A 25,091-nucleotide genomic window follows, 5' to 3' on the forward strand; every position below is an offset into this window, starting at 1 on the left:
AACACTACAAATATGGATACTACACTCTTCCCCCAGCTCTGAACTCTCCCTCCTTCCCTCTGTGCTCATCCATAAGCATAAGTAGACTAGGACCTGGAACCTACTCCCTGTTCTGAGTGATCACTTGTGACATGGAAGTCTTCTCTTATCAATGCTGATTAAGATCAATACTACACTGGCTGATTCATATTCAGGGCCCACTACAAGGTTACGTCCCAAATCACACCCTATTCCCTACATAGTATACTACATTTGACCAGAACCCTATAGGCCCTAGTCAAAAGTAGTGCACTACATAGGGAATAGGGTGCCATCTGGGACACACCCTTAAAGACTGAACACAGAGCGGACGTCACCATCTTAGCTCTGGCCAGTGAAGAGATAGGAGAGGGAGGGAGCAAGAGAGAGAGATTAGCTTAGTGGTTTGAGAGGCATTTTACTCAAGCTTCACAGATATGAAACGCTCAGGGATGACGCTACTGTACATGCTAAAAGTTGGAACTCAAGTAAATTGATTCATTTTATCAACAACAACAAAAACTCAGCTCTCTGTCACATTCTATGAACAAGGAGAATTTCAGGAGATATCCACATTCATAAAGTTGAATGCTGCGGTGGTGAGCCTCTCTGGAGTATGTCACGCTCATTAGCAGGAGGTAAACGTCTAATGAGGTAAACGCTTACCTCGCATCTAATGAGGTAAACGTTATTGGCAGGAGGCATACGGTGTGTGCCTGTCAGTGACCTAGCTGGATCATTCCTACCTGACATGGAGCCAAGTCTTTTCCCGAGAGCCTTTCTGTGTAACGCATCATCGCCGTCCTGACTAATCGAGGTTATTGTAGTAATCACTAGGAACTCAGGTCTCTGGCTGACTCCTGATGTGATACTATATCGAATTAGGACTATTAGGGCCCCTTAATCACCACGCTCTCGGCAGGGTCATCACGGGTAGGTGTTTAATGGTTGTTTACTTATGCAGATCACAGATGTTAGAGCGGAGAGAGGCACTGTTGTTTCCATTTAGATAGATTCAGTGAGAGCTACATTTGTCAGGGAGTTTGAGGGCGATTGCCTCCATTCTTGTGGCAACACTACTGACATGTTTCACATAACACAAGATAGGCCTATTGAAATATTGCACAAATAATTATGAAACCAATTCTACAATAAGAGTGATAGAACCAGGAGACATGGTCGTTGAACAGGTGAGTTCTTTATTGCATGCCATTTTCTCACATCCAAAGTCTCAAACGAAGAGTGCTGCATGGAGGAAGACTGGGTTTACATGGTCCAGGTCTGGGGTACCAAGCCACCACATCAGCTCCAGAACACAAAATAAAGTAAAACAACTCAAATACAGCCAGGCAGAAGGTAGTGAAATTATTAGTGTGTGTGTGTGTGTTTGTCTGCACATCAGAGGATCATCAATCATCAGGGTGGAAGCAAGGCACAAACCCTCTCGACAGCTTGCCCTATAAACTCTGATAAAGGGAAACCAGCGAATACTCTTATACAATTAGCTCACATTAGAAAACGGCAGGATGCATGACACCGTCACTCCCTACCCACCTCCTTTCATGATTCAACTACCATGCATCATACAATATATCCAGAACACAACTAAATTCACAACTCATAAAGTAGAGCTAGGTAGCAACCATAATCAGGCTAGCCTCTGAACTCCAGGCCCAGGCTTTCTTTTCGGCCTAGTTCTTCTCAGAGGGACTCATGCTACACTACTTTTCCTAATTGGCACTAAGCTTATGCACCTAAAAAGTGCCTGCTGAAACAGACCAATCCTGCTGGGTAATGTAGTTTTGAACCCAATTTGTAGTTTGAACTGCTCCATTTCCTTATATACTTTGTCTTTGGCAACTACTTAACTGTGAACATATTTTAAACAGCTGAAACTTTTTGGAAGAATATCATTACTCATGTTTTGATGGCAAGGTGCAAAAATTGTGCATAACATGGGAGTCATTACTTAGAAACCTCAATCTTTTCTCACCCACTTTTCCTTCCTCAGGGACACACTCAAAAGGTTAATACGAGAAAAAAGGAGCAGTGACAAAAACTAAGCAACACTGGCGTTAAGCATAAAAGACCTACGTCAGACCCAGCCCACTGGCACAACTGGGCCTGAGGTATATCTTAACACTGACTGACAGGAGATACATATGGTCATGGGGTGGATAAGGATATGAGTATGTGGTCTCACAACATTGTGGGTGTGTTGTTTGATAACATTGTGGGCATGTCGTCTGATAACGTTGCGGGTATATTGTCTGATAACCTTGCGGGTGTGACGTCTGATAACATTGTGGGTATGTTGTCTCAGTGTTTGTTCCAGAAGGGGGTGGCGATGGGCCCCTGGACAGACCGCTCCACCACAATCATCTCGTCAGGGTTGTTAAGGGCACCGTAGTGATGCAAAAGCTCTTGGATCGCTGCCTCCTCAATCTGCGAGGAGGAGAGAGAGGGGGACACACAATACGGGGGGGGGGGGGGGGGCTTGAATATCAACAGCTGATCTACAAGTCCTTCAGATTTCCTGTGAGTAGGGAGACATTTATCAAGGTACTGAATCATTTGGCTGAGTACGTGAGTTTGCATAGTCAACATCAGCTACCCATTTCAGTGTGCATAGTCAACATCAGCTACCCATTTCTGCATGCACACACACACACTTTACCTGAATGAGTGCCAGCGGTTTCTCTCGGCTGCGGATCAGTGCAGCCTCCTGCTGTTTCTCCTCCTCCACGATGGAAGCAAAGGTTACCATGGAGGCCGTAGGGGGGCTGCCCACTGCTCCCAGCACCCAGGGGCTGATCGGTAAAGAAAATGACCATGAGTTTGTGACAGGCTGAACATTCTCCCCCTCAAACAATCATTCCTTTTTTCCCCCTGTGGTTGTTCAGGGTTTGTTCAAGGCTGGGAAAAGGTGACATGTGTTAGGTACATCCTGTAATAATTCTGACGCTGATCTGACACAGAGTGAGAGAGACAGACAGAGACAGACAGACAGACAGACAGAGAGAGAGAGGTCTGAGCTCGATATATGCTATGTGACAGTGGTAACCAAAGATGACCACAGGCTACCCAAGAGGACAAGGGTTGGGTGAATTGCAACTGACACGCAGAGAGTGTGTGTGTGTGAATGAAAATGCTAATGAAACGCTGGATGGTCCCCGTAAGGCAATAGAGAAAACATTGATTAATAACGCTGACGTATATTCTACTTATAAAACACTACAAATATGGATATTACACTTCCCCCAGCCGTGAACTCTCCCTCCTTCCATCCCTCCCTCTGTGCTCATCCATAAGCATGAGGAGTACACTAGAACCTGGAACCTACTCCTTGTTCTGAGTGATCACTTGTGACGTGGAAGTCTTCCCTTATCAATGCTGATTAGGATCAGAAGCCAACACTACACGTCACACACTCACTGGCTGATTCATATTCAGGGCCCACTACTAGGCAACGTACCAAATGGCACCATATCCCCTACATAGTGCATTACTTTTGACCAGAGCCCTATGGGTCCTGGACAAAAATAGTGCACTACATAGGGAGTAGGGTGCTATTTGGGACGCATCCTTAGAGACTGAACACAGAGTGGGAGCGGACGTCACAGGGAGCGTTTCCAATCTGTGGGCTTTCATCTAACTTGGCTCTGGGCAGTGATAAAAGATATATACGTCTGGAAGACAGAGGCCCAAACTAAACTCTGGAGACTATGAGGAAGTGAGTGAAAGTCAACAGCTTCTGCAAAAACAGAGAGATTGATACCATCGGGGTCACACAAGTGCACACACACTTCCTGTAATTCTTTGGCTTGATATGATGTGAGCGATATCTCACCTATCATCTCACAATTCAAAACATTGCTATCAAAGTTTGAGTAAAAACATTCACACATTGGTTTCACAAGCATTCCTCAAACACCTCTGCCCATATTATGTGTTAATCTAGATGTCAACGTTATAGGATACAGCACCAGAACATGAACAATCTACTCATACTGTACACACCTATCTTCTCTTCCAAACTTTTGTTATGTCAAAACACCCAAAAATCTAGAATGCTGAAGTTGTATCGTTTACGGTCGTTTCAAATCAGGGGTACACAGTATTCAGTTAGCCTGGTCCCAGATTTGTTTGTGCGCTCTTGCCAACTCCTATGGTTATTTTCATCGTAGCACAAACAGATCTGGGACCAGGCAAGTATTCAGCTCTTTTGGCATCTAAAGCTCTACCAATCCATCTGGTGTCTGAGTGGTGGTGTGGTTCACGGTGCAGGGTGAAGTTGCCTCTAAACGATGATCTTGGGTCAGTTTCCCCAATAATAGTTAAGGTTAGGATTGGGGGAGGGGAAGCTGAAGCTAGGATCCGTTCCTATGAGAAATTTCACCAGGGGCGTAGTTAACTAGACAATGGGTTCTTCTAACTGACGTGGCAGTCTTGTTGAATGGGAAGTGAAAAGGTCATAGTGACCGTCAGCCGGGTGGCACCACAGCCCGAGCAGTGAGTCACACCCTGCCTCAGGCAGCTGCTTCCCTTTCAGTACATTGACCCTTCGCTATGACCCGCCCCACTTGGTTACTATTGCAACATTATCCCAGGAAGCCAAATTCCCCCTTCGAACCACAAGCGAAATCCCTTCACAATGATCTCAATATGTTTTTAATACACAATGAAATTAAACACAGACTACCCCTAGCTAATCTGGAAACTCTTGGGTATGTTGTGGTGGGCTGTCATTACAATTGCTTCACAGGAACCTAGGACTTGGTGGTATACCGTATTTTACGATATACCGGAATTGATGCACGTACCGGTTTGGGTTTTTATTTTACCTTCTGTAACGGTTTTTGAGTGTTTGTTAAACGTGATACGGCGCGTGTAACGTACATTTTTATAGTTTACTTCGCTACTTGAGTCATCTGTCTCCGCTCTCTCGCTCTCTCTCCATGCTGCTTTCCACACAGACCTAGCCCCGCCCCGTCACTCAAGGAGCGCATGCGTTGTTCCTCAACCACGAGACACTTGCATTCAGTCTGCATGCAGCACATGCAACAATGTTGATGACAAGGACGCTGTTTTCACTTTGCTTCTCAATATAAATCCACTAGCGTTCTATAATTACACTATTAGTTTGTGTTTCTTACATCTGCAAACAGCTCGTTTGTATTTTCTTAGCAAGTTGGGCCTAAATCTTGTTAGCTGCTAATGCTAATCGCTAGCTAGTTAATAAATGTAGTCAGATGGTGTAGACCTAAAATCAGCATGTTGTTTGTGCAACAGTATCTTCTAAATCAAAGAGGAATATTCGAAGCATGAATATGTTGACTACATGAAGTAGCTAAGAGAAAACATTCAATGTGGCCAAATATTATTGGGTCCCCTAGGAAACACTTATCAACAATTGTGGTTCCTACCCTGTCACAATAACACCTCCCTGGCATTTTCATTTGTTGTCATGTCAAACAACACTGTATTCAAAGTGCCCACTATTATATTCTAACTATAGAATTAGAATAATCATATTTTAGCTATTAGAGCTGTTATTGTGTGTCAGATTCCTGTCTTTGAAAGAAACAGGAAGCTGCATGAGCATGGCAACACATTAGAGACATCTAGTGGACAACACTGGTACTTTTTGGTAGAGGACTAGTTCATTGATTCAGCGGCCATAAGGGCATTCATCCCTTGGCCATACACAAATGCTAGTGTACTCCTCTATATTGTGTGTTTACATAAAATATGACCGACTGTATGTGTGCGTGTCTGTCTGTGTGTGTGTGCGTAGTCTTACCCGGCGGGTCTCTCTGGCTCGCTGGGGGGCTCAGCAGTACATTTGAAGGTGACCCTCCTGACAGCAGAGACTGGAGGCCCTTGAGCTACTAGCCTTCCCGGGACCCCTGGCCCCCCGTTCCTGACCCGGCTCTCCTCCTCCACCAAGAGGTCCCGGAACGCCCGAGACGAAGGGGGTGTCTGGACTGGAGTGGCCCTGAGGAGAGGAGAGAGGCGGAACCACATTCAACAACATTTGATCATCAAAAGTGCTACTTCTGAGCCTTAAAAAGTACTACTTTCACTAACAGCTAAGGGAATAGGCAGATTTTGTATTTGTACATGAAACAACATCTTCAACACAAATGAGAGACCAGGAGAGGACCTACTCTATTACATAGGGACTGTCGCACCAACCCACCACCTTCTGTGCTGGCTCTGATATCAGGAGCATTCCTTATGGAGGGGGGCTTACCATGCTTTCGCGCTCTTCAGGGGAGTAATGACTGGTGCTGATTTGGACAGGGCACACTCTGCACTGCCCTCCTTGGTTGCCATGGCGATCATCTTCCTCTGCTTCTGGGAGAGCTTGGCTGGGAGAGGGGACTGCTTGCTGCTGCTGCCAACACTGCCAGGACTTTTGGGAGTGGCTCCGAGACTTTGTGTCTTTGAGCTGGCCTCCATATCCATGATGGCCCTGAGGGCCAAGACAGGAAGTGGCAGAGCAGGACTGGAGAGAGAAACGACACAAGGTCACATAAAGTTCCACCCCTGACCCCTGACCTGGTCCACAGTGACCTGGCTCACCTGGCTGTGACTTTGGGGATGGGCTCTGGAGCAGAACTCTTTGGGGGTCCGGCGGGGAGGCTGTTCCTCATGGTGGTGGAGGGGGTGCTGGGGGGAGTCTTCAGCCTGGGACCTCCTCCAGCCCTCTCCTCCTCGGGCCTGTCGTGGAACACGGGGGACTGGAGGTCTCGGGGGCTGCCCACACCCATGTAACTGCCCTCAGAGTCAGATGTCATCAGCTCCTGCAGAGACTCCATGGAGTTGGTCTTTCCTGACTTCACCAGGCTGGGAGAGAGGACTGAGACTAGAAGAGACATATCATAATCCATATCAGCCCAACTCCAATGAAAGGAAATCATTATTGTGTGCCGTGACACAGTGTGTGTGTGTGTGTGTGAGTGAGAATGGGTGAGGGTGTGTGGATTCTACCTGCAGCGGGTGGGCTCTGGATGATGTCAGAAAGGGTGTAACCCCCTGAGCTGTCGGAGCGTCGCCTAGGCTTTCTCTTGGCCTTCAACTTAGCCTTCTTCAACAGAGTCTCCCTGAGAGGAGGAGGATGATGAAGAGGAACAAGTTCAACCACGGTTCAAATGTTAGGGAGGTTATTGGGTGGATGCATTTCATTCCAAAACATTGGAACCTAGTTTCAGCACCAATTCAGTCCCATCTCATTCGTGACGGGGAGTGAACGAGGGAGCAACTTTGTGGAATGAGATGCAGCCACAGTGTTGTACAGTAGTTTGATAGATAGTACCTGCAGGAGTAGTCCAGTTCAGTGTCAGCTTTAGAGCTGAATGAAGAGTCCCAGTCCTCGTCCTCGTACACACTGAGGTCCGGGCCGTCTGGGTAAGGCGTGATCAGTCGCTTCTGCATGGCCGGAATCTGACAGGAACAGGATGGTAACAGGGCAGTTAGTCAGAATCGACGGTCGTGTTCAGTTCAGAACCCAGGGTCGTTTTCAGTTCAGAACCCAGGGTTGTGTTCAGTAGGCATCGAATGGATGAAAAGAGTGAAACAGGGAGGGACTATCTGAGAAACCCTCCAATAAGAAACCCTATTTTTTGTTTGGAAAAGTTATTTGTCGAGTTCCCCTAATGAACATATGCCAGGTATCTCACTATACAGTTGATGCAGGTATGGTCACGGCACTGAGGGGAAATGACTCACCATCCTCCTGTAGGAGGCAGAGAGCTCCACCAGCACGTCATCGCTCAGGATATCCAGCGCTCTGAGGAGATACAGCGAGAGATACAGATATATACAGATAGAGAGGGGAAGGGGAAGGGGAGAGAAAGAAAGAGCGAGGGTGAATCATCATCGGTTTCCTAAGAAGTATACTGCCTCTGTAAGCATGTTCACATAACAACATAAGCCATACATACAGTGAGGGAAAAAAGTATTTGATCCCCTGCTGATTTTGTATGTTTGCCCACTGACAAATAAATGATCAGTCTATAATTTTAATGGTATGTCTATTTGAACAGTGAGAGACAGAATAACAACAAGAAAATCCAGAAAATCGCATGTCAAAAATGTTATAAATTAATTTGCATTTTAATGAGGGAAATAAGTATTTGACCCCCTCTCAATCAGAAAGATTTCTGGCTCCCAAGTGTCTTTTATACAGGTAACGAGCTGAGATCAGGAGCCCACTCTTAAAGGGAGTGCTCCTAATCTCAGCTTGTTACCTGTATAAAAGACACCTGTCCACAGAAGCAATCAATCAATCAGATTCCAAACTCTCCACCATGGCCAAGACTAAAGAGCTCTCCAAGGATGTCAGGGACAAGATTGTAGACCTACACAAGGCTGGAATGGGCTACAAGACCATCGCCAAGCAGCTGGTGAGAAGGTGACAACAGTTGGTGCGATTATTCACAAATGGAAGAAACACAAAATAACTGTCAATCTCCCTCGGCCTGGGGCTCCATGCAAGATCTCACCTCATGGAATTGCAATGATCATGAGAACGGTGAGGAATCAGCCCAGAACTACATGGGAGGATCTTGTCAATGATCTCAAGGCAGCTGGGACCATAGTCACCAAGAAAACAATTGGTAACACACTACACCACGAAGGACTGAAATCCTGCAGCGCCCGCAATGTCCCGCTGCTCAAGAAAGCACATATACATGCCTGTCTGAAGTTTGCCAATGAACATCTGAATGATTCAGAGGAGAACTGGGTGAAAGTGTTGTGGTCAGATGAGACCAAAATCGAGCTCTTTGGCATCAACTCAACTCGCCGTGTTTGGAGAGGAGGAATGCTGCCTATGACCCCAAGAACACCATCCCCACTGTCAAACATGGAGGTGGAAACATTATGCTTTGGAGGTGTTTTTCTGCTAAGGGGACAGGACAACTTCACCGCATCAAAGGGACGATGGACGGGGCCATGTACCGTCAAATCTTGGGTGAGAACCTCCTTCCCTCAGCCAGGGCATTGAAAATGGGTCGTGAGTGGGTATTCCAGCATGACAATGACCCAAAACACACGGCCAAGGCAACATTAAGGTCCTGGAGCGGCCTAGCCAGTCTCCAGACCTTAATCCAATAGAAAATCTGTGGAGGGAGCTGAAGGTTCGAGTTGCCAAACGTCAGGCTCGAAACCTTAATGACTTGGAGAAGATCTGCAAAGAGGAGTGGGACAAAATCCCTCCTGAGATGTGTGCAAACCTGGTGGCCAACTACAAGAAACGTCTGACCTCTGTGATTGCCAACAAGGGTTTTGCCACCAAGTACTAAGTCATGTTTTGCAGAGGGGTCAAATACTTATTTCCCTCATTAAAATGCTAATCAATTTATAACATTTTTGACATGCGTTTTTCTGGATTGTTTTGTTGTTATTCTGTCTCTCACTGTTCAAATAAACCTACCATTAAAATTATAGACTGATCATTTCTTTGTCAGTGGGCAAACGTACAAAATCAGCAGGGAATCAAATATTTTTTTCCCCTCACTGTACAAATGGAACACACTAAAACACACATACGGTATACACACTCACTTGGACTCGAGCAGGGCAGCCATGTTGAGCACGATGAACTGGATGCAGGACAGTTTGAGCTGCTCAGCGTTGTACATGGCAGAAAACTGCAGCAGCTCTGCAGCATTCTTCAGTGTCACTGAGGAGACAGAGGAAGCTGTTTTTAAAAACTAACAGGACAGTGCTCTCAAGTGAGACAACAAAGCTGCTTGATATCATGTTGACAGGTGTGATGGAAATTCTCTCTCTGTGTGTATCAGATCATATGTTTAGAACAATGCTGCTTTGTAATTACATGTCTTGGTTGGGTTCATGCGAGTGACGGATTGAACACACACAGGAGTAAACCATAATATCTCTGATAAGCAATTTGGCAGTACGCCCAGAACATTGCTCTGGGAACCAAAAGGAGTATCTCAGTTTCAAGGTCCCAGCTTTGAGAAAAGAAGCCTTGTGAGGTATCAGTCAGTCACATGCAGGAACCAATGTTAATAATGAATAATGTAAATCATGCTTATATGACTTGTTTGTGTAGCAGTATATAAGGACTGAAAGGGAACGTCCTTTTCAGAGTTTTTATCAAGCTTGGATTGAGTTTGTGAAACCTCTCCGGCCGTGATAATAAAGAGTGATTCATTTAATATTGACTTCAGGTGTCCCTGGTGTTGAATTTCCACCACACAGGCATGAGAGAGGAGAGGACAGAGGAATAAGAGAGGAAATGAGGGGAGAGGGCTAAGAGGACAGAGGGAAGATGAGAGGACGTACGGTTCTCAGTAATGGCCACTTCACACATCTCCTTCAGTCGGGTGCTGAGAAGCTGATCGGCCACCACCAACACGTTACAGACAAACTCTACATTCAGAGTCTCTGGAAGAGGATAGAGACAGACTTTTAGCTTCCACTGTGTAGCCTTCAACTAACTACCTTGTGCATCAAGATCGGAGTCAACATGATGAGGTTCATAAATATCATTATGGTTAGCCACTTGATAATGATTATTAACTCAATATTTATTTAATGCACTTATTTGACAGGGACAGCGCACATTTATCAACATGTCAGAGTTCACATCACTGTATATGTACCCAAGTTAGCAAAAGAGCTAATTCCCATCCATAGCCCTAAGCATTTTTCACTGAGTATTTGTGTGTGTACAGGTTGTATATGCATGATCTGGTGTGTTCTGTGTACCTTTGATAGTGGGACACTCGTCAGTGTAGACATATTCTAGGATGACCTGCAGTATCTCTGAGCTGGTGGGCATCTCCAGTGCACTACAAGAAGTGGCCTGTGGGTGGCACACAACAACTACATTACCAACACCGATCACAAGTAGCAGCAGAGGTTTTACTCAAGAACAATGCGAGACAACGTTTTCAGAGCCAAAGAGTCAATGGTTACTTCTGGCAATATTAAAATTAAGCTTTAGTGTACAATGAGCAAGACCTCCAATTGCCAGCAACTAAAACAGCCATTTTATAATTGTATCAACTAAATACGGATTGACAAACATGAAATAACATCAAAGACATGGCAAAACATAACATGACATACCTCTATCCAGGGGTTCCCCAGCATACTGTGGAAGTACTCTGAAACACATACATGACATGTTTACAATACAACCACCACTATGAAATTTCAATTTTCAAGAATCCTTTTCAAATCATCTCCCAGACAGATTTTCTATTGAGCATGCTATTTAGTCCAGGACGAGGCTTAATCTGTGTATGGAAAACTGGCCCCATAGCTTTAACAAATGACTGGCAAATGTAGTGTCAGATGTCTACAACCTTGAATAACCCGAACCCACAGTTCACCCCTCACACGCCAAGAAACGCAACAATATGTTGACACATTGTAGCTCACCGAGTCTGGCACACAGTACACACTTGTGACAGGGGAACTCCTTGCCATCCTCAGACCTCAGAGTGACATCACAGAGGTAGGAGCTTGGGGGGAGACACAGATACAACTTAGACTGAACAATATCTCCTCTCTGATATTTTACTACCGTTGTTATCTGAATGTCATTTGTCAAGGACACAACAATTGAATAGAATCACAAAACATTGACTTGAATGGGAATGTCCGTTCTAGTAATTATCTTCCTATGAACACAACATTGTCTCAGGTAATCTGCCACATGGCAATTACTCACCACTTTTTCTGGTTGAATCGTGGCTTGTTGCCCATCTTCTTATGTACTACATTGATCTTCCCGTTTTCATACTTCACTCCATCCAAACTGTAATAAATGTATAGCAAACATGTATTTAACAAACCCCCATAAGGTCGATGCCCGTACTGAAATGTAATTAGCATAATACAACATTGCTATCAAAATCCCACGAAGTGAAGACTTTTTTTGCATGGGCCGTGTCTCAATCCAACGCATCCGCCGATGTCGGCCTTCCGCATCTGCGGTGGAAGGTGGCAGAGCTACAGCGGTGTTTATCAGACCAGGAGACATCCCGAAAATCGGTCTTCTCACGAAACGTCTGCAGTGTCCGAACGGTTTGGGCTAGAAACTATTTGAACACGAACGGGTTCTCCATCTTGCTCTACGACACCCACAAGCTTCACAGGACTCATCTCAAGTCGCTAACACCAGCGTCCCAACTGCGAACAGGTATCAAAATACACTTTCGTCAAGTTCAAATGGTTTGAGCTACAAACTAATAGGACCCCACCATCGAAAGCTGAGACCCTCACGACCGTGTTCTATGATTTGATGACTGAATATGAATAGGATTTTTTTGGGACCAGGGTTACACACGTAACCTTTTTTTTATGCCTTCCTATATTTCAGAAGCATTTGAGACATCTCAAACCATACTTCCTTTTGATAAATGTTTTGACTATCTGTTTTGTCATGTATGAATATGTTATTCAATGCGTTTCTAAGGCTAATAGCAAAAGGCCAAATTCAATGTTTCAACAAATATTTTTTTGATATACAGTACCAGTCAAAAGTTTGGACACACCTACTAATTCCAGGGTTTTTCTATATTTGTACTATTTTCTACATTGTAGAATATGGAATCCTGTAGTAACCAAAAAAAGTGTTAAACAAATCAAAATATATTTTATATTTGAGATTCCTCTAAGTAGCCACCCTTTGCCTTGATTTGCACACTCTTGGCATTCTCTCAACCAGCTTCATGAGGTAGTCACCTGGAATGCATTTCAATTAACAGGTGTGCCTTGTTAAAAGTTAATTTGTGGAATTTCTTTCCTTCTTAATGCGTTTGAGCCAATCAGTTGTGTTGTGACAAGGGGGGGGGGGGGGGGGGGGGTATACAGAAAATCGCCCTATTTGGTAAAAGTCCATATTATGGCAAGAACAGCTCAAATAAGCAAAGAGAAATTACAGTCCATCGTTACTTTAAGACATGAAGGTCAGTCAATCCGGAACATTTCAAGAACTTTGAAAGTTTCTTCAAGTGCAGTCCCAAAAACCATCAAGCGCTATGATGAAACTGGCTCTCATGAGGACCGCCACAGGAAAGGAAGACCCAGAGTTACCTCTGCTGCAGAGGATATGTTCATTAGAGTTACCTGCCTCAGATTGCAGCCCAAATAAATGCTTCACAGAGTTCAAGTAACAGACACATAACATCAACTGTTCAGAGGAGACTGCGTGAATCAGGCCTTCATGGTCGAATTACTGCGAAGAAACCATTACTAAAGGACACCAATAGGAAGAAGAGACTTGCTTGGGCAAAGAAACAAGAGCAGTGGACATTAGACCGGTGGAAATCTGTCCTTTGGCCTGATGAGTCCATATTTTAGATTTGTGGTTCCAACCGCCCTGTCTTTGTGAGACGCAGAGTAGGTGAACGGATGATCTCTGCATGTGTAGTTCCCACCATGAAGCATGGAGGAGGAGGTGTGATGGTGTGGGGGTGCTTTGCTAGAGACACTGTCAGTGATTTATTTAGAATTCAAGGCACACTTAACCAGCATGGCTACCATAGCATTCTCCAGCGATACGCCATCCCATCTGGTTTGCCTTTGTGGGACTATCATTAGTTTTTCAACAGGACAATGACCCAATACACCTCCAGGCTGTGTAAGGGCTATTTGATTAAGAAGGAGAGTGATGGAGTGCTGCATCAGATGACCTGGCCTCCACAATCACCCGACCTCAACCCAATTGAGATGGTTTGGGATGAGTTGGACCGCAGAGTGAAGGAAAAGCAGCCAACAAGTGCTCAGCATATGTGGGAACTCCTTCAAGACTGTTGGAAAAGCATTCCAGGTGAAGTTGGTTGAGATAATGCCAAGAGTGTGCAGAGCTGTCATCAAGGCAAAGGGTGGCTACTTGAAGAATCTAAAATCTATTTTGATTTGTTGAACACTTTTTTGGTTACTACATGATTCCATATTTGTTACTTCATAGTTTTGATGTCTTCAATATTATTCTACAATGTAGAAAATAGTAAAAATAAAGAAAAACCGTTGAATGAGTAGGTGTGTTCAAACTTTGGACTGGTACTGTATATAGTTTTTTATACCTACTGAGGTCCTAAAATTCCAAATCAAATAGCTAAATGATCCATGGCATAACCATCTTAAAACGATTCCATATCTTAGCTTAGTAGACCCCCACACACCCCAAAATCGGGCCAATGGTGTCTGAGATTTAGCGTGTGACAAACGTACGTACAGTTGATTACTATAGCGACCCCTTGGGCCAATCAGGGTAATTTTGTAAATGATCTCTATGGCAAGACGCATCATTCACCCAAGTTTCGTCAAAATCGGGCCAGTGCTGTCTGAGATATCGCATGTGACGTACATACTATGGGCTCCTGAGTGGCGCAGTGGTCTAAGGCACTGCATCGCAGTGCTAACTGTGCCACTAGAGATCCTGGTTCGTATCCAGGCTCTGTCGCAGCCGGCCGCGACCGGGAGACTCATGGGCGGCGCACAATTGGCCCAGCGTCGTCCAGGGTAGGGGAGGGAATGGCCGGCAGGGATGTAGCTCAGTTGCTAGAGCATGGCGTTTGCAATGCCAGGGTTGTGGGTTTGATTCCCATGGGGGGCCAGTATAAAAAAAATTATAATATGTATTCACTAACTGTAAGTCGCTCTGGATAAGAGCGTCTGCTAAATGACTAAAATGTAAATGTACTAACGGACGGAGACAGACCCACAGTCCCCTCCACGATTTCATCGTGGGGGACAACAATAATAACCAACTCAGTCCTCACCGTGCCGACAGACTGCCCATGCCCAGCTTCTTGGCCACGCCCTGTAAGGTCTTGACCGGGTTGACTCTTCCTCCTTCTCCAGCTACGGCCTTGCCCCCCTTGCCTTTTTTCCCAGGCTTGGTGCCCTTGCTTTTGGGCTTGTCTCCGTCCCCTCGGGCAGAGGGGGTCAGCGAGCAGTACACCTCCAGGGCCGAGCAGCCCCTCAGGTTGCCCTCATGGAAGCTCAGGTCCTGCAGGCTGCTGATCAGATGCTCCTGCTCCGGGTCTGGGCCATGTTGATTCTGTTTCTGGCCGAAGACTCGTGGCCGGTGGTCCTGCACCAGCAGCTCACAGAAATCGGTGTAGATGAACTTCAGGGCGTGCTCCAGCATCTCAGGGCTCACCTTCTCCAGCACCAGCAGGTCACAACCCACCGCGTCCTCGCTCCTCCTCACCTCCCCGTCTCCCTCCTCCCCGTCTGGCACCAGCAGCTTCCTGAAGAACTCGGACCTCATGGACAGGAGGTACTTGTGGGCGGGGAAGGTGCGGTCTCCGGCCTGCAGGGTCACGTCGTGAATGCTATCCGTCTCGTCCGCTTCCTCCAGCAGGTTCCGGAAGTGTTGGGAGAAGGAGGAGCGAGATACGCTGGGAATCTCATACAGGCTGGGTGGGGGAAGGAGCGAGATCAGGGTCATGAATCAGGGTCACGTTCACTAGGTACGAAATGCTCAAAAATGTAGTTAAACAGGGATGTACTATCTGAATTTACCCAATAACAAACACTTCTTGTCCATTTCAAAACTTCTTGTCACGGTGTGGCCTAATGAAGACATAGTTCAAATGTTATAAAGGTGCGACAACACACAGAGAGGAACAGTACCTGGTTTTGGGGTCCGACTGCAGCACTCCAAAGTTGCGTCCCTTGGAGTCCATGGTGATGCTGACCGCACGGTGGACATAGGGGAGCTTCTCCAAGCGGATTCGCTCGTACACAGTTCCACCCTCAGGGAGACCGCACACCTCCACACTCCCATCTAAAGCACACAAAGGGAGAAACGGTTTAGTCAAATGACATTGCAGTGATTCTAACTTACTTCCCAATGATTCAAATAGTAAACGACAGGACTTACATTCAAGAGTGCAAAAGAGTACTTTTGAATCTAAGTCTTGTATTCTATTTTTCCATACTTCAGGAAGTTAATAATCCACCATACATGTAAAAGAGGAAATTGTGAAAGAGTACTTGTAGTACTCAGAGGTATCATTATGTCATCGCTGAGCTATGAGAGTAAACCATTTTCTCATCTCACCTTTCTTCTCCACGCTCTTCCTGTACTCTCCGTGCCACAGTCCGCTGAAGCCCTCCCCTTCCTGTGTGACAAACATCATGTTGTTCCTGCTCAGGGCGATGTCTGACATGAACAACTGGCGCCCGTACGCCCACCTGCATTGTCTCACTGAACCGCCTACTGAACGCCAGCAGAACACCTGATGGAGAGAGAGAGAAATCAATACAACTTTAATAATCCAGAGGGACAATTAGAAAGACATTGTCAGTGTGTGGCGACAACAAATACATTGAATAAACACAAAAGATCATACAGATCAACACACATCTCATCATCATCCAAACTTCATATGGAGTGAATCGTTTGCACATTAAGAATCCACCAACAAATGGACTGTAGCTTGTCAACACTAAGTATTTGGTATTTTTCAATGTATCCGACCCAGCTGGACCTTACCCTCCCAGCTTCATCCAGGGCCAGGATGGCCACCTTCTCTCCCCCTCCCTCGTTCAGGACCTGGGGGTCCACACGATGGTCCAGGCTGCCTCCGCTCACAAGGACCTTCCTGATGTTCAGTTGCCTGAAAGAGAGGCATCGGGCATGGGAAAGAAAAACTATGAGTTGACGGAGAGCGAGTGACTGAGCAGAATGATCATGATCATCACATATCTCTCGCTCTCTCTCCAGTTAACCCATAAGTCTAAGCCCTTTCTAAGATGGGGGAGGGGGTAACTACTAAGCTTTATGGAATTGTTTTAAGAAGGTCATACCAAGGATCATTTTGCTATTTGATTTGGAATTTTAAGACCCCTTGAAGTATATATTTTTTGTATAAAAAAATTATTTGATGAACAATTATTTTGGGCCTTACTGCTATTAGCCCATACAAAACGCATTGAATAACAGATTCACTACATGAAACAACAGATAGTCCCCCAAAAAAGTTTGTTCTGAAGTGCCTACCCTATATCTGAGAGATACATGTATTTAACCCCGTATTTTTAGATTAGAGCAAAACAACCAACATGTACGTGTTCGTGAGAAGTTGGCAGATCGGCTGTACCGACTTCAGACGAGTCCCAATACGCTTGTAGGGGTCGTAGAGCAAACACCATCGTGTTCGTGAGAGTCTCATCTTTCCATAGAGGGGTCATAATAGTTTGTAGGCTAAACCGTTCGGACGCTGCAGACCATTTTGTGAGAAGACCAATTTTCACGATGGTCTGACAAACACTATTCTAGCTCTGTCACCTTTCACCGCAAATGCGGAAGTGTTACATAGGCGGATCCGGTGGATTGAGAAGTGTTACATAGGCGGATCCGGTGGGTTGAGAAGTGTTACATAGGCGGATCCGGTGGATTGAGATGCATCCAATGCAAAACAGATATCTCTAGCTTAAACTGTATTGTTTTATGCTAATTAGATAGACTTAATGTCATCTCTCTCTCATAAAGAAAATGTTAATGGAATTCGGTCAATTCAGGAAGTAAACAGAAATTTGTATTACAATTCTTCTCAATGAGAAATTGGAATTGCAGTTTACTTCCTGAGTTGACTGAATTGAAATGGAATTGACCCCAACCCTGGTAGTCACTTCTCCACTATCGGTGTAGTCACCTGGATGCCAACTTCTTGCACTGATAGTCAGCCAGCAGGTAGATATCTCCCTTCTCTGTCACCACCAACGTTGCCCCATTACTGGCCACTGCCATGGTGATGGTGACATCCTTGTGGTAGAGGGCGGACACCTGGCGAGGCGCAGTCACACACCTCTCTCCGTTGGGGTCCAACAGGTAGCCTAGAGGTCAAAAGTCAACCATCACCATATATACAGTCATGGTAGTGGAATAATAGAGCATATCATTATAGTTGCCTTGGCTTAGCTTCAAGGTAATTGGAAACCACTGTTTTGCTACGGTGCGCCAGTCATCATGACTTACCCAGCTGCCCTCCGTTCAGTCCCACTGTGTAGACAGCCTCCCTGGTCCACAGCACTGTGTGGAATCTCCCCGCTGCTACACCAATCACAGTCCTGCCTTTAAGGGTCTTGGAGAATACCTGCATCCCATTGGACAAGACCAACTCAGTCAACAACCAATCCACACTAATTCAGCATACCACACATTCTGCTCTGTGTACATGTTTGTCTTATGATGGGGGCCAGGGGAATCATTTATCAATCATGAGTGGCACGTGCATAAATCATTAATATAACACTTAGTCACTGTGATTTCAGCATTTACATAGGTTTAAGTTGATTGAACAGGCAAACAAACAATTTCTGATGTAAGTAATCTTGCATTGGTTTTGTTTATGCATTTGTCATAATAACAAATACACACATTTTACATATATATTGATAAATGAGGCCCCAGGAGTTTTTCCCTTAGCTTGTCCTACTCCGGCCACATTGTTAGGGAAAACTCCCTATCTAGCTGCCTAGCTATGATGTCTCTATATGGTCACCATGCCTGGCCAGGTGCTCTCTTACCTGTTTGGGCAGGTGGCTGGAGGCGGGCGGGGGAGCCAGGCCCAGCTGGTGGAAGGTGTTGAGGCCAAAGGTGTAGACGTAGCCCTCCTCGGTCAGCACCACCGTGTGGTCCTTGGCTGCAGCCACCTGGGAGCAGTGATGGGACAGGAGGCCCTCCACCATCCGAGGAACCTGACAAATGATAAGGCACATGAGCCCAAAATCCACTGCTCTATTTCACTTCGAATCGTTGTTTTTTAAATATATCAAATAGTTTGAGCGTTTGCTTGAGCCTGCCCTGGAGTGCCTTCAAATGGAGCAATATTAAAGTTCACACTTTTGAGACTATTCCATTGGTTCCATTGTGCCAGACAAGCTCAAACACATTTCAAAAACTATTTGAACTCAGGTTAACACAGGTTAAAAAAAAAGTGTTATAGAGGTGGTAAATAAACCCAGGTACAGTCAGTCAGAGTAGGTCATAGGTCAGATACAATACAGTATAGTATTCTCACCAGATATGTCTGTTCGTCCCCGTGTCCCAGCCGACCTCCCTGCCCGTGTCCACAAGTATACACCTGCCCCTTCTGAGACAGGAACACTGAGTGGAACTTACACAGCACCACCTGAGAGGAAAGGAAACACATAGGTCTATTCAGTGAGACAATTTTGTTCCGTTGTCAAATTCTCTTTACAAGTTCTCAAAGAAAAAGACAGCAGCATGTATGACTGATTGTTGATTGTGCGTGTCTTTCCATTTCCGTGGCCAAAGCCCTCTCGTAGTAATAGTCAAATAGTGGTGGTACCATAGGCCGGGGCACAAGTGGAAAAGTAAACATCATTACTAATGCATCGCTCCCCTCCGGCTCTCAATAGGGCGAAAGGGATGTTTCCCCGAGTATCACATTGATAACGAGACAACCCTACACACATACACACAGCCGTGGCTCATTTCATTAAAGCATGTCATTCTGGGATAAATATTTTACACCCAGCACCTGTTGCACTGAGAACAAAGGCTCTTTACCTCCATGTGAGGGGTACCGGTAGGTCGCTGAGAGGTCTTGAAATGGGATCTGCTCCCCACTGAGCAAAGGTCATGAAAATGTGCAGGTCATGAAAATGTGTGTAAAATATAGAAGCTAAACAGCAACCTGCCATGAGACAATTATGAAACTTAAAGAGAAACTCTCAAGTTTGGTCATTACCTTTCAATATTACATCTGATGTGTCTATAACGTGTCTAACCCAAATACTTGTCAAAATCTGTAGTAAACTAGGAATGCATGCCACCCTATGACATTATGAGCTGTAGCAGAGCACTAGAGCTGACGATGTCATAGGATTGCATTCACTAGCGTAGCTCCCTGTGAAAAGGTCCTTCCTGTCAGCGACTAAATAACCGCTGGAAAACAGTTCTAACCATAGTTAGGGTCTACATCTTTACAACATTATCTCATACAGTGCATTCGGAAAGTATTCAGACCCCTTGACTTTTTCCACATTGTTACGTTACGGCCTTATTCTAAAATTGGTCAAATAAAATAAAATACTCATCAATCTACACACAATACCCCATAATGACAAAGCGAAAACAGGTTTAGAAATGTTTGCCAATTTATTAAAAATAAAAAACAGATATACCTTATTTACGTAAGTATTCAGACCCTCTGCTATAAAACTCTAAATTGTGCTCAGATGCATCCTGTCTCCATTGATCATCTTTGAGATGTTTCTACAACTTCATTGGAGTCCACCTGTGGAATTGATTGGACGTGATTTGGAAAGGCACACACCTGTCTATATAAGGTCCCATAGTTGACAGTGCATGTCAGAGCAAAAACCAAGCCATGAGGTCTAAGGAATTGTCCGTAGAGCTCTGAGACAGGATTGTGTCGAGGCACAGATCTGGAGAAGGGTACCAAAAAATGATTGCAGCATTTAAGGACCCCAAGAACACAGTGGCCTCCATCATTCTTAAATGGAAGAAGTTTGGAACCACCAAGACTCTTCCTAGAGCTGGCCTCCTGGCCAAACTGAGCAATCGGGGGAGAAGGACCTTGGTCAGGGAGGTGACCATGAACCCGATAGTCACGGACAGAGCTCCAGAGTTTGTGTATGGAGATGGGAGAACCTTCCAGAAGGACAACCATCTCTGCAGCACTCCACCAATCATGCCTTTATGGTAGAGTGGCCAGATGGAAGCCACTCCTCAGTAAAAGGCACATGACAGCCCGCTTGGAGTTTGCCAAAAGGCACCTAAAGACTCTCAAACCATGAGAAACAAGATTATCTGGTCTGATGAAACCATCTGGAGGAAATATGGCACCATCCCTACTGTGAAGCATGGTGGTGGTAGCATCATGCTGTGGGGATGTTTTTCAGCGGCAGGGACTGGGAGGCTAGTCAGGATCGAGGGAAAGATGAACGGAGCAAGGTACAGAGAGATCCTTGATGAAAACCTGCTCCAGAGTGCTCAGGACCTCAGACTGGGGCGAAGGTTCACCTTCCAACAGGACAATGACCCTAAGCACACAGCCAAGACAACGCAGGAGTGGCTTCAGGACAAGTCTCGGAATGTCCTTGAGTGACCAAGCCAGAGCCCCGACTTGAACCCGATCGAACATCTCTGGAGAGACCTGAAAATAGCTGTGCAGAAACGCTTCCCATCCAGCCTGACAGAGCTTGAGAGGATCTGCAGAGAAGAATGGGATAAACTCCCCAAATACAGGTGTGCTAATCTTGTAGCGTCATACCCAAGAAGACTCGAGGCTGTAATCGCTGCCAAGGGTGCTTCAGCAAAGTACTGAGTAAAGGGTCTGAATACTTATGTAAATGTAATTTCAGTTTTTTATTTTTAATAAATTAGCAAAAAATTCAAAAAACCTGTTGCTTTGTCATTATGGGGTAGTGTGTAGATTGATGAGGGGGGAAACTACTATTTAATCCATTTTAGAATAAGGCTGTAACTAGACAAAATGTGGAAAAAGTCAAGGGGTCTGAATACTTTCCGAATGCACTGTACATCTCTAAAACATCACCTAAAAAAATACAAAGTTATCTTACAAGGTTTCTTCCTCAGTCCTCTCAGCACCCTCTATACCAGGTATCATCAACTAGATTCAGCCGCAGACTATTTTTTTTTGTTGAGCGGATGTTCGGGCGGCCGGAACATAATTACAAATAATTTGTAGACTGCAAATTGTACGCAAAAAGCCCAAACAGATATAATGTTTGACTAAAACATAATCATTTCAAACCGTGCTGACATTTGTATACTAGCACGTGTCTCTCTATTATGCCTGGGAATACTTAGGAACAGATTTCTTAAAATTAAAATCACTTGGAGCTGACTTCCTGGTGTCTTATGTCCAACAATGAAAATAAAATAAAACGTTTTTTTGGGCTCCGAAAATTAGGGGCCAAATAAAACAACCCGCAGGCCAAACACGGACCGCCAGTTGGGGAACCCTGCTCTACACCACAGAGACAGACTGGGCGGTGAAAGAGGTGCTGTCTGGTGCCAAAAGAGCCACCACATGGAGCGGACAGCACATAAAGGCAACGTGGGTTTAACCATGCAGAGCTGGGCTAGACAAAGCCAGACACAGAACCCAAGCCTAGTGCACCTGTCCTAATCCTCTCATTCATTCACTCTCTCACTCAGCAGCTCCCTCAAAGAAGACTACGACTGATATTTCAATTTCTAAAACGCCCAAATCCATAGTGAAAGGAGGACAATGATGCCAGTCAGTGTTTCCCCTTCATTCATTTAGCAGCGGCGGACTGTCTCTAAATTGTTGCCACCACACCAAAATAATATGGAACAGGAAAAAATATAGCCATGCAAATGATAACTGTCTTCTGGTAGAATGAAAGGCTTTCCCAAATACCTTCTCAATGAAATGTTAACTAACTAAAAAGTTGCCTATGCCTACCTGGTAGAATCATTTCATGATTATTTGCATCAATCCAGTGGGCATTTGTTGTGCTAACTCCATCACATGTGCTACAGAAACACTAACCAAACAGTGCTAGGTGCATGTGCACTTGAATTAAAGGTAACTACACTAAAAAAATATGTATTGGATGTTTCCCAGACCTCAAAAGTGGTCTCCTGATGTGGTTTTAGCATTGTTATGTGAGAGCTACATAATAGCCAGTTACCATTGCTGTCATTTTACCCCTTATACTGTACACAACCACCCAATAAGAACAATGGCAACTTATACAAACACATTTGTTGCCTAGTTTCTACTCATGCCCGTTGTTCCTGGGAGAGCAGCCTGTTGTGAGGGGAATATCCCAGGAGGGGGTCTGTTTTGCAGGGAGGGGGGACCCAGGTGACATGCCTGTTATCCAGAAGACACAGGTGAGACAACCGGGTTTTTACATAAGCATTGTTGTGATGGATCCCCCTGGTGAGCCATATATTGAGGCCAAGTCTGTGTGGAGGGAGGAGGCCCCAGGAGACTAGGGTGTTTAAGGTAGGGAAGCCCTATCATGACTCATGTGACTATAACAGCTGGTGGCAAACAGAGGCAGAACATCTCTTTCCCTTAAGAGGAAAGGAATAGAGCGAAGACTGAAAATGTATTGGATCTCTATAGTAGTCGGTTTGTTTACCTGTTTGACGTAAACCCCGGTCCGGGCGAACAGATCCACAATCTCCGGGTGATGCCTGCTCTCCTGGTTCCCGTGCCCCAGACTGAAATTGGTGTTGTTCCCCCAAGTATAAACCTCAGTGGGGTCTGGGAGAGAGAAAACTAAAGTTACAAAACAATGCTTGCCACAGCCAAGACTTCAACACTATTTTCTCCATGTAGGCAACAACAATTGACAACTGTCTTGACTATGTGCTTTAAAGAAACATCCACTTTTTATCATGCATAGTCTAAATGAGAGATGGCTATGAAATGGTAACATACGCTAGATATGAAATGATAAGCGATCCTCACCCGTCTTTGTAAACACCACGTGTGCTGGTCTGTCCTTCATGGTTAAGTCCAGGACAGAGAGGCCCTCCTTATCCTGGGTGGAGAGAATGCCACCATGCTGCAACACAGAAGCACCATTCTAGACTAGAGCCACAATATTATTTCCCTATACCTACATCTAGCTGTAGGCAAGTGATGTATCGGGCAAGAATAAAGTAGCTACAGTACAAAAGTACTGCCAATGGAAGCCATACAAATGTCTTCCTCCACATACCAATAATTTATGTAGAGGCCAAAGGAGGCCCCGTCATCTAAACATTAGTTCTGAATCCCTGAAACACAGAGGGAGACTCACCTTAACCAGTGACATGAGGCAGTGGATGTGTCCGTAGAAGACGCTGCGGTGCAGGGCGGTCCAGCCAGACTCCTTGTCCTTCACCATGAGGTCAGCTCTCTTGCTCTCCAGCAGCCACTCCAGCAGGGCCCTCTTGCCCAGCGAAGCGGCCAGGTGCAGAGCCGTGCGACCGAAGGCGTCCCTCAGTGTGGCCGCGTTGTGGCAGTGGGTGGTGAGGAAGGCCCGCAGGCGCCCCTCTGAACCCTGCGTCAGCGCCGCCACCACCTCATCTGCATGCCGCACGGAGCGGCATTTTGGCGTGCAGTCCGGGGATGCCATCACCACACTCATCCTGAGTGACCACTAAACCTTGCAGTAAACCCTGCGCTCTAATGCAGCAATCTTACCCGGTCACGGAGACCCAGCTCCCCCAACTCTAAAACAAACACTGGTTAAACCAACCCTTCGGTACAACAACAAACGCTAAAATAATGCTTTAGGTCAAGTCAGTGTGACTTTGAAATTATATTATTTTGTAAGTAGCTGCTCTCGGAAGAAAATAGAAAAAGAACAGGTGGGAGATTGTTTTGGGGTGCTAGAATTGTGCTTGTGTTGAGGTTCCACCGCACCCTAGCAACCCCAGGGCCTTGTTTTAGGTCATCTCAGTCCACCATGTCGACCCAAAGCTCAACACAACCAAATGTGTTTGAAACATACAATGGCATCAGGAATTCAATAAATAAACGTATATAAAATAAACAATTCTATACTTTTATACCAAATAAAATACAAATATTTCAAAAAATATTTTCTCCTTTTACAACTTTTGTTAATGCAATATTTTACAAAAGGCAACAAGGTCATTAACCCTCCAGAAAGTCCCTTCAAATAGTCCATCCAAATTGAGGGGAAAGGCCCCCTTTCCCCCCAAAACACACAAAACCCTTCTCAAAACTCCATAATTGTATTGGGAACCTGGGGAAGAAAGGGTGGACAGTCATTAGTTGTAAAACACTGGAAGCACATGCAAGGCAGAGAAAACAACTGGATTCATAGTTACACAACATAAACTTGGCATGTACTACATTTCCACAACTCCACAGAACAGGCCTTTTCAAAGTGCCATTAAAATGCATTCTCTGGAAAATCCAACATACCCATCTTGCTCTTTAACTGTACTAGGCTACATGGCTTGCTGGGTTTTAACCGTTTAATCTATGTTAAAAGGTCAACAGAGAGGTCAAAGTGCAGTTCAGCACCCCAGATAGGCAGGGACAGCTAGCAAGGAT

The 25,091-nt window shown here is 45.3% G+C and overlaps 1 protein-coding gene across 1 annotated transcript; it reads right to left on the reverse strand.

The window, feature by feature from the left end:
- Positions 1-1,197: 1,197 nt before the first annotated feature.
- On the reverse strand, positions 1,198-24,248 carry LOC311119747 (inhibitor of Bruton tyrosine kinase-like). The gene is made up of 25 exons (XM_084157780.1): positions 23,824-24,248; positions 23,490-23,586; positions 23,158-23,282; positions 19,047-19,157; positions 18,553-18,723; positions 18,002-18,119; positions 17,679-17,859; positions 16,517-16,640; positions 16,082-16,259; positions 15,652-15,805; positions 14,793-15,434; positions 11,735-11,821; positions 11,443-11,525; positions 11,128-11,165; positions 10,765-10,861; positions 10,339-10,440; positions 9,592-9,709; positions 7,753-7,813; positions 7,340-7,467; positions 7,015-7,127; positions 6,607-6,889; positions 6,275-6,529; positions 5,822-6,016; positions 2,696-2,828; positions 1,198-2,463 (listed from the first exon to the last, which is right to left on the reverse strand). The coding sequence occupies exons 1-25, from the start codon at positions 24,151-24,153 to the stop codon at positions 2,338-2,340; spliced, it is 4,050 nt and encodes a 1,349-aa protein (XP_084013906.1). The 5' UTR covers positions 24,154-24,248; the 3' UTR covers positions 1,198-2,337.
- Between the last annotated feature and the right edge of the window lie 843 nt (positions 24,249-25,091).

Source organism: Coregonus lavaretus (assembly GCF_964263955.1).
Source record: "Coregonus lavaretus genome assembly, chromosome: 3".
NCBI lineage: Eukaryota > Metazoa > Chordata > Actinopteri > Salmoniformes > Salmonidae > Coregonus > Coregonus lavaretus.

What these genes read in the sequence shown, in the direction of transcription:
- LOC311119747 (XM_084157780.1), bottom strand. Translation starts at nt 24,153, where the DNA reads ATGAGTGTGGTGATGGCATCCCCGGACTGCACGCCAAAATGCCGCTCC. An exon ending in ATGGGCAGTCTGTCGGCACG is followed by an intron (nt 11,822 to 14,792) that starts GTGAGGACTGAG and finishes CATTTATTACAG; the next exon opens with TTTGGATGGAGTGAAGTATG. An exon ending in AGTGGCCATTACTGAGAACC is followed by an intron (nt 9,710 to 10,338) that starts GTACGTCCTCTC and finishes CTGTCTCCTCAG; the next exon opens with TGACACTGAAGAATGCTGCA.